Raw genomic sequence first — 10722 nt, forward strand, 5'->3', positions numbered from 1 at the left:
GGAAAACAAAACTTGCGACAATAAAAACGGATTTATCTTACTGTAACAATCTAACGACAGAATACAAAATAGGGTTTGTCCAACTTTAACAGTTCGAAGTATAAACGAGATCTGAGTCGAACACGCAACATTATGAAATACAGACGAAGACTGAAAACTCAGGTCGACAGACAACAGAAAAAAGGGTATGGGATGGTCTGGAAATGAATAATAAACTACACGATCTTACTGGAAAACCCAAAGACTGTAAACACTGCCTGCAGAAGTTTTGACTGGTAGTTAGTAATAGTTGTGGAAGAAAAGTTTAAAAGTAAAGTCAATAAAGCAAGTTATTAGGTCTTAAGCTTGAGGTCAAGTCACTTGGAGGTGGTTTGAATGGTAAGAGCGTATGACACAGGCAGGTATGGTTAGAATCGGGAGTGGACTCAGATCGCGATGGTCAATGGAAGGCGAAGTGGATCATAGGTTGAGGGAGGGGAAGCAGAAAAATGCCGTTTGGCGAGCGTCGGAAAAATGTTGTGTGGAAGTCGAGAGCTCGTAAGGTGGGCAGAGCAAAGATTGGTAATGTTGAAGGTAAGTCAGTGTTACAACAAGTGTGGATGTGCGAAGGCGTGGAGGAATAGAGTTTGTCGCAGCAAGCAACATTGTAGTCTGACATAAATGGATGTGTGCATTATGATGAGAAACAATTTTGGTGTTTATGTATGTTTGATACGAGTCCATAACGTAATGAAGGGGATGTGTGGAAATAAAAAGAGCGTGGTTGAGAGAGCAGAAGAGGGTGTTTTGAAGTGGTTTGGGCACATGGAGAGAATGAGTGAGGAAAGATTGACCAAGAGGATATATGTGTCGGAGGTGGAGGGAACGAGGAGAAGAGGGAGACCAAATTGGAGGTGGAAAGATGGAGTGAAAAGGATTTTGTGTGATCGGGGCCTGAACATGCAGGAGGGTGAAAGGAGGGCAAGGAATAGAGTGAATTGGAGCGATGTGGTATACAGGGGTTGACGTGCTGTCAGTGGATTGAATCAAGGCATGTGAAGCGTCTGGGGTAAACCATGGAAAGCTGTGTAGGTATGTATATTGCGTGTGTGGACGTGTGTATGTACATGTGTATGGGGGGGGTTGGGCCATTTCTTTCGTCTGTTTCCTTGCGCTACCTCGCAAACGCGGGAGACAGCGACAAAGTATAAAAAAAAAAAAAAAAAAAAAAAAAATATATATATATATATATATATATATATATATATATATATATATATATATATGGTGATTTGTTGGTCGAACTAAAATTTCCTAGAAATCCCGGGAAGTACAATAGATAAATAAACAATATAAATATAAACAAGTGAATTCTAGAAATCCAGCAAGATTAGCAGGGAGCTGAATCACCAAAATAAACACTGGGGTTTGTTTAGCAAATTAAACGTAAGACTAAACAAGAACATTGTCTATGGGATTACCAGCACACCATGAACAAGCGGATCCGTGTGCCTTACTGAACTCGATGACAAAATATAAACTTTTTCTTTGATAATAATACAAAAAAAATGGAGAGAAAAACTATAGTGATGTGATCACTATCTGCTTTGAGATAACCAAAATGAATAAACATGGGCAGTTGTTTGTCAAAATTCAGTAACAGTAAACAAGAGGGAAAGTCTGACTGGCAAATTTGGGTTTTATGACTTTTTGTTATTTGAAATAAAGTCAGTAACAAAATAAACATGGGGGGGATTTGTTGGAAAGGAAAAGTGAACGACAAAATAAACAGTGGGGAATTTTGCTTCAAATAATAAACATTCAACAGTTTAGGCACTATTAGGTTGTTAGTTTTTATTGGTAATAACATATTACTTGACAATCGACAGAAATATTTTTGAGTAACTACAAAAACGAGACAACAGCAGGCTGTCTTAACCCCTTGAGCACGAGTACGACCCTTGAGCACTACGGTACGATCCTCAAGTATAACAGTATGACCCACAGGTCAGGTCAGGTCAAAGATCGCGACATCGTACCCAGAGATCGAACCGCTGTGGTCAAGGATAGGACTCCTAGTGTACAAAAACGTTAATCTGAAATAATTCACAAACTCAGCACTTCAAATTTTGCATAAATAGTAAGAGCAAACTGCAAGAGCACAAGGCGAGGAATGGCAGTCTGTCTTAAGATCGCTCCTCACATGAGGGGTCGCGAATTGTCTGTGTGGGATGACGAGCCGTCCACCCCAGAGTGCGGTGGGCTGTAAGGTGTGGCACGCAGACAGGCTTGCGAAACGCTGTCTGAAGATTAACGTCACACGTGGTAAGCATAAGCATCAAGCGGAGGAGACCGCAAATATAACCCATAAGCAAGAACGAGGGAAAGTCCAAGTTTGAATACATGCAGCAAGCATAAACCATTATTGTATACTACACATTATGAAATGCGTTCCTCTCTGTGTATGACCCAATTAACTGTGTCTAGACTGTTCATCCTAAAAGACAAGATATATCCACCTCCCTAAACGAGGTATATACATTGCTCCTAACGAGATACATACACAGCCCCTAACAAGTACATACACAGCCCCTAACAAGATACATACACTGCCCTTTACAATATACATACACAGCCCTTAGCAATATACATACACTGCCTTTAGCAATATACATACACATCCCCTAACTAGATACATACACAACCCTTAGCAATATACATACACTGCCCCTAACGAGAAAAGAACATCATCTACGGTTTAATGTTACTACGGCACCCTTGAACAAACTGCAGACAGACATGACCCATGACTACATCCACCATCTGCTGGAAAATTTAATTACCTCCCAGACATACCGTACTGGATTATGACCGAAAACTCCCGGTAATGAGGCGAGGCAGGGAGAATCCATGGCAGGCTCTACACAGGCCACAGTAATATACGTAACAAAACTAGACATCTTTTTCCCCCGTGAATCCCATCTGAGTAAGTGGCCGTGGGCGTCCAGGTGGCCGGGCGCAACATTACTGGCCAGGGTTATGACGGTCAGGGGCCAAAGGCTGCACTATATACACACACTCGCCCATAATGGAGGCAAATGTTGAGGTAATAAAACGAATAAAAAAGAAATGAAATGAATGAAAAATAAATAAAGTATGACATGAAGATGAGAATAAAATACAGCTAAACAGAAATATCTAAGTCATCCTATGTTACAAAACAAAAAATAAGAATTACATGAATATTACTGACAAACTAAACACAATACGTCATTATTTCCGACAAATATGAATATATAACAGATCAATGATAGACAACTTAAACATAAAAAGATGCATCAATACAGCGGAAATTAATAAAGAAAACGCGTCAAAAGGAATACGAGGAAAAGTATATATATATATAATATATATATATATATATATATATATATATATATATATATATATATATACTTATATATATATATATATATATATATATTTTTTTTTTTTTTTTTGCTTTGTCGCTGTCTCCCGCGTTTGCGAGGTAGCGCAAGGAAACAGACGAAAGAAATGGCCCAACCCACCCCCATACACATGTATATACATACGTCCACACACGCAAATATACATACCTACACAGCTTTCCATTGTTTACCCCAGACGCTTCACATGCCTTGATTCAATCCACTGACAGCACGTCAACCCCGGTATACCACATCGCTCCAATTCACTCTATTCCTTGCCCTCCTTTCACCCTCCTGCATGTTCAGGCCCCGATCACACAAAATCTTTTTCACTCCATCCTTCCACCTCCAATTTGGTCTCCCTCTTCTCCTCGTTCCCTCCACCTCCGACAAATATATCCTCTTGGTCAATCTTTCCTCACTCATTCTCTCCATGTGCCCAAACCACTTCAAAACACCCTCTTCTGCTCTCTCAACCACGCTCTTTTTATTTCCACGCATCTCTCTTACCCTTACGTTACTCACTCGATCAAACCACCTCACACCACACATTGTCCTCAAACATCTCATTTCCAGCACATCCATCCTCCTGCGCACAACTCTATCCATAGCCCACGCCTCGCAACCATACAACATTGTTGGAACCACTATTCCTTCAAACATACCCATTTTTGCTTTCCGAGATAATGTTCTCGACTTCCACACATTCTTCAAGGCTCCCAGAATTTTCGCCCCCTCCCCCACCCTATGATCAACTTCCGCTTCCATGGTTCCATCCGATGCCAGATCCACTCCCAGATATCTAAAACACTTCACTTCCTCCAGTTTTTCTCCATTCAAACTTACCTCCCAATTGACTTGACTCTCAACCCTACTGTACCTAATAACCTTGCTCTTATTCACATTTACTCTTAACTTTCTTCTTCCACACACTTTACCAAACTCAGTCACCAGCTTCTGCAGTTTCTCACATGAATCAGCCACCAGCGCTGTATCATCAGCGAACAACAACTGACTCACTTCCCAAGCTCTCTCATCCCCAACAGACTTCATACTTGCCCCTCTTTCCAAAACTCTTGCATTTACCTCCCTAACAACCCCATCCATAAACAAATTAAACAACCATGGAGACATCACACACCCCTGCCGCAAACCCACATTCACTGAGAACCAATCACTTTCCTCTCTTCCTACACGTACACATGCCTTACATCCTCGATAAAAACTTTTCACTGCTTCCAACAACTTTTCTCCCACACCATATATTCTTAATACCTTCCACAGAGCATCTCTATCAACTCTATCATATGCCTTCTCCAGATCCATAAATGCTACATACAAATCCATTTGCTTTTCTAAGTATTTCTCACATACATTCTTCAAAGCAAACACCTGATCCACACATCCTCTACCACTTCTGAAACCACACTGCTCTTCCCCAATCTGATGCTCTGTACATGCCTTCACCCTCTCAATCAATACCCTCCCATATAATTTACAAGGAATACTCAACAAACTTATACCTCTGTAATTAGAGCACTCACTCTTATCCCCTTTGCCTTTGTACAAAGGCACTATGCACGCATTCCGCCAATCCTCAGGCACCTCACCATGAGTCATACATACATTAAATAACCTTACCAACCAGTCAACAATACAGTCAACCCCTTTTTTTTAATAAATTCCACTGCAATACCATCCAAACCCGTTGCCTTGCCGGCTTTCATCTTCCGCAAAGCTTTCACTACCTCTTCTCTGTTTACCAGTAAGTATATATATATACTTAGTCGCTGTCTCTCGCGTTAGCGAGGTAGCGCAAGGAAATAGACGAAAGATTGGCCTAATATATATATATATATATATATATATATGTGTGTATATATATATATATATATATATATATATATATATATATAGATAGATAGATAGATAGATAGATAGATAGATAGACAGAGAGATATGATGCGAATACAAATTCCCACTACAGGCATAAATTTATGACAGAAAAGACGGGAAAATAAATGTGGATTTTGGAATACATGGAAAACTGTCAAACCCTTACCACAGACGCACTTCACAATGAAAAGCTGGTGACCAACGTAGAAACGAAACCGTCATGTGACGTCAGGAACAATTTACGGGCATCATCATTTGATAGGTGAATATGCGTCTACTGCTTCAACGGAGCTGTTAACAAGACTCTGCCACTGGTAACAGAACCACGTCACCGTTAAGATGCATCTAACTGTCAATATTCCATCTCCAATGTTACCACTAGCAACAATAACAGACACATATCATCCTTAACTAACATACCTCAATGTCAACAGTACAAAATTGCATCAACATAAAAGCCACACTACCATCAACTCATGAGTATCAATGTAAACAGAACTAAACCCCTGTTAACAGATCCATAAGAGTGTTAAAACAAACCTAACACATCTTGAGCACATAATACAGTAGATATATACAACACCATTAACAGAAACAAACCACCCTAAAACACACATGACTGTTAACAGACCTACATTACTGTTCACTCAGACTGGTGGTACAGTTTTTCACATACATCCCTCAAACGACATATACATACTCAATTTAACAGATCTACATCCCTGTTTAAACAGCTATATCCCTATTGGCAGACCCAGACTTCCAGGATGAGACCCGCTCAACACTAAACAGACGTATGCCACTGTTAAAACCCAACAGTACGATCAAGACTCATTCTACACTTAAACACTGCTACATCACCGTTAACAGAAACACCACTACCAACTGACTTACACCAGTATTACCAGATCAACTCTATCATTAACAGACCTATATCACCGTTAACAGAACACACTATCAAACGACTCATAATACTCTTACCAAATCCACAATACCGTTAACTGACCCAAATCACCGTTAACAAAAGCCCAACACCATCAACCGACCCATACCACCCGTTAGATCTAACTCCAGCGTTAACAGACCCTCCCCACCGTTAACAGAGGCGCATTACCATCAACTGACTCATACCACTGTTATCAGATCTTTACAAACGTTAACAGCCTACAACACTGTTAACAGGACATCACCATAGATCCACACTACCGTTAACAGACCCACATCACCGTTAGCAGAAGCACTGTACTGTCAAATCCTTAAACCAGTTACAGATCCACAATGTTGTAACGAGACCCACATCACCGTTAACAGGAAAAAACCACTATCACCTGACTCATGCGCATGTTGCCAGATCCACACTACCGTTAACACAACCACCTCCCACTGAAGTGACCAAAGCGAAAGCCAACAGACAACACCACAAGCCAGTGGCACCAAGCATTCAATAATCAACAAGTCCTCGATAAACTCGGGATTTAAAACGGTTCTCGAGTCTCCAGGTGACCGGGAAGCGTCAACTAGGCCACCTTAAGTAGAAGACCCATGTCACCCACAGTACACGACACTCACATGACCATAATGGCCACTTCGTCCTGCTTCGTCACCTTAGCAAATGGCAGGAAGTAACAGTCAAGCAGTAAATACAAAGTCAGGGTACTTTCAAACAATTCAGACACGAAAGAGAATCGGAAAAGCGTATTTACGGTCGGCCATCTTGTTACCTCAACTTAAATAATCTATGACTTCCGCATAAAGTAAGTCAGGATTCACCCAACTGAACATTCACCATCACAGATCAACACACATGGGGCGCAAGAGGCCTCATGATCTTGTGTATGGATGCACACAAGGTTCATCCGCACCTTACCACAGAACACATCACCACTCACCTTGGCTGACCACTTCTGTACATCAACCCTCATCTAAGATGATATATCTCCCCCATAATCAGTAATAAGATATATGACCAAAGTTTCCAAGTCAGAAAAATAATGAAATAAATAAAAACAGGAGTTACCGCTGCCCTACCTAGGCTACTTTAAAGCTACCTCACCACCTGGGGTGGCGGGGACTCACCTGAGGAGGTGGCCATCTCTCCTGCGAGCCGGGTTCCAAGGGGAGTCCTCATAGCGGTAACCGGTCTTCTTGATGAGAGGCGCACACGAGCACGAGAGCTTGTTGCCCATCCTGGCCTGAGAGCTGCTACTGCTGCCTCGTCCTGCCCTCACTGCCTTCTTCCCACCATCCTCACGCCCACCACACTACCGCCACACCATCTGACAAACAAGATAGGGCATCTGGTTAAGGAGAGTCGTTTGTGGATGCTGGGGTCACAAAGAAAAGTCTGTGAGAGGCGGGCTGGTAAACCATGGGTAGCAGGGAACACGGAGGGAATGGGGGAAAGGGGGAGGGGTAGAATATGAGGTATGAAAGACATGTTTTTGATAAGGATTTCATTGACTCAAGTATGCGAGTACGACCCATGAGCAGGTAAAATGGCCTGACGACAGAAATTACTATATCAATTTAGAGGTCAAGACATTTCGCCATGCCTAAGGGTTGTTCCATCCTCCTTAAATATCGTACTCTCGTGCTGAGGGGTTTAAAAACACATGACATGATGTCAATTCGTTTACATTCAATAAATGTTACAAGAGTGCAGCTCCGGCCGCTCGCTTTTCCCTCGCAACAGAAGCATAGCTGCCAAGCGTTCACCGTTGACATTTAGCGAGCGAGGCTCATCTGAGGCAATGTCTTACTGCACGTGTACCCTTGCGGTGGTGACAGACGTTTATGGTGATATATATATATATATATATATATATATATATATATATATATATATATATATATATATATATATATCATATAAAGACTCATGTATATACACTTCCTGTCCCTAAAAATTTTCTGATAAGAGCACCAGAGGAAAGAGAACTAAGAACTATGGTCCGGGTGGATCATATATGTTATCAAAGTAAGAAGAAAAAGATCATACCATTAGCATGAGTAAATAATATAATCACCATAACTTACCAACATACAAGACTACTGGAGGCTCTACCTGAAGCGGTTTCCTCATGCAGTATGAAACTGTGCGTCAAAAATTAACTGGAGTCCTACAATATATCATATTTGTAATCATACGTTCCATTGGACACTAAAAGTTATAAGCATGTCTCTAAAAACCCCATTACTTACATGAGACTACAGTTGTGACGATATAAATACTGTAAATAAATATAGACCAGAAACTCTTGTGTAAGTAGCAAATGACTGCATATATTGTGTTCATAACGCGTAATTACCTATTTGTACATTATGGGGATGAAGTTCAATACTCATAGGGCCTTATCATGTGTATGTCTGTCGAACCTGTATACCACATCGTTCTAATGGTAAACTTGTAGGCAATATACACAATAGGAATCACCAGTGACCAATATCAAAGTCAACAAGTGTCCAACTAATCTTATATATCGTTATATTGCAATGACTGTTTTAACCAGGACGACCATACCTACTCGTCCACCTCGCTACTGTTAAGATCCTTCCCTTCCCTGAAAACTAGCCGCCTTAACCCTTGTAGTCAAGGTCGATGTAACGATTCCAGAAGACGCCGGTACGACCTTAAGCAGGACCTCTGGGGATGATGATCTGGCCCTTTAAAATTTCAAGGAAAACTATATCATACTTTTAAAACATAAACAACTACTTGAGAAACATACATGACAGCAGGGTTTGCCACACCTCAATGGCGGCCATGGCGTCACCGCTCTCGTGCCCAAGTTGTATTTTTATACAGTTAAGACTGCACAAGCAATAACGCCAGCTGAAAATACCCGTTAAATATTCCTAACGTCGCCCAAAATAAAACATGAACCCTTCAAACACATTAACTGCTGAGGAGTTTGGATACCGGTTAGGTCTTGAGGTATACACACACACATGACGCCTACAAATCTGCCTCCTGGCTGGCGTGTGCAGCTGACCACATATCCAACATACCTGTCTAACCCACGTGTCCTGTCGCCTTGACCAACAGGGAATCATGGAAGACTAGATGATGATCCACATTTCCTATTTCCTTGCTAGGACATCAGCCTAGCCTCACACCACGACATGCCACGTCTTTCTCACATTACTGTACTGACGTCACTGGCGGCTTGTGCAGTTGTGCTGCCCTCTACCTTCGAAGAAACTTCACATAAATGGTTCGTTGTATTTTCGTCATGCTTTGAATTCCAACAAGCTTTACTGTATCCATAATGGAGACGAATATCTCTATCTAAAAATTACAAGAGAACGTCCAGGTATCATAATTCGCGCGCTAAAAACAACTTAGGGACGAAAAAAATAATGATTCTCTGGTGAGAGAGGACGCGGCGCAAGACCGCCTTCACTTCTCGTTAGTTGGCTATGAAGTTTCTTGTGAGCAACACATCCTTGTAAAGTAGCTCATGAAAAATACCATTACACCGTAATGGCTGTGTCGTGTTCTCAAAGTGGTGCGCTGGTGGCGCATCCAGGCTCGTCCCTGGAAGTTTCACTTTCCAACGTTGCATCTTTATAAAAGAATGACGGTAACCCTCCACCAGTGCTGGAGACACTCGCTACAAGACTATATTTTGGAGCGGCTAACGTATACACTTTCAGCCAACATATTTACGGTAACCACACATCACATTACTCATTTCAGACATTAACTTCTACACCAATCTAACGTAAACACCGATGTCCAGATACTTCCACCTTGAAAGCTTTAGTAAAATGACATTATTTCCAAGAACAAGACAACAGCCAACAAACATCACGAGGAACCTACAGGTTCATAGCCTAATACCCAGACTGGTAGTATCCGCAATATACATGTACCTCCCTGGTCGACGCCTGCCTCCCACCTCCTACCCCCCAGGGGGAAAGTTACACGAATTTTCAGGAATATTTCATGAATTATTAGCTAATGAATTCAGGAGAACAAGCACCAAGTTTACACAGTCATTCATTCCTAGGAATTTCGATTAATTTCCAGTGTTTTCTTATCTACTATCCGATGTTTTACTGTCCTAAACCTTCAGAACTATATCTATGGTGGCTGTTACACCTCCTGAGAATAGTTTGAGATCTACACTACTAATGTCTTTCCAAGAGGCAAGACCAAACTGGCAACACTAGTTCTCCACAGCAATTGTTTACTCTTCTTCGTTTCCTGTGATACGTAGGTGTTTCAGGTAAGCATCAAGGCAGCGGAAATGTCAGGTAGCTTACCAATGAGCAGGTGGAAATACCGGCGCAAACACAGGGAGCCTCTCACACACACACATCCGCTCACTCGAGCATCCACATCCAAACTTTAACACATACTATGTTACGTGCAGAATCCACACATCCGTGTTCA

The 10722-nt window shown here is 41.5% G+C and overlaps 1 protein-coding gene across 9 annotated transcripts in view; it reads right to left on the minus strand.

Annotated features, from left to right (window-relative positions):
- sif (still life) overlaps nt 1-9468 on the minus strand; it is a 1536257-nt gene extending 1526789 nt beyond the window's left edge. For all 9 annotated transcript variants that reach the window (XM_071677265.1, XM_071677235.1, XM_071677256.1 and 6 more), the window contains exons 1-2: nt 9333-9468; nt 7401-7600 (exon numbers count right to left, since the gene is read on the minus strand). In XM_071677265.1, coding sequence (XP_071533366.1) covers nt 7401-7510 — 110 coding nt within the window. In that variant the 5' untranslated portion in view covers nt 7511-7600; nt 9333-9468. The remainder of the gene's footprint in view (nt 1-7400; nt 7601-9332) is intronic.
- Nucleotides 9469-10722: the final 1254 nt, after the last annotated feature.

The sequence above is a fragment of the Panulirus ornatus genome, chromosome 2, assembly GCF_036320965.1.
Source record: "Panulirus ornatus isolate Po-2019 chromosome 2, ASM3632096v1, whole genome shotgun sequence".
NCBI classification, from domain to species: Eukaryota; Metazoa; Arthropoda; class Malacostraca; order Decapoda; family Palinuridae; genus Panulirus; species Panulirus ornatus.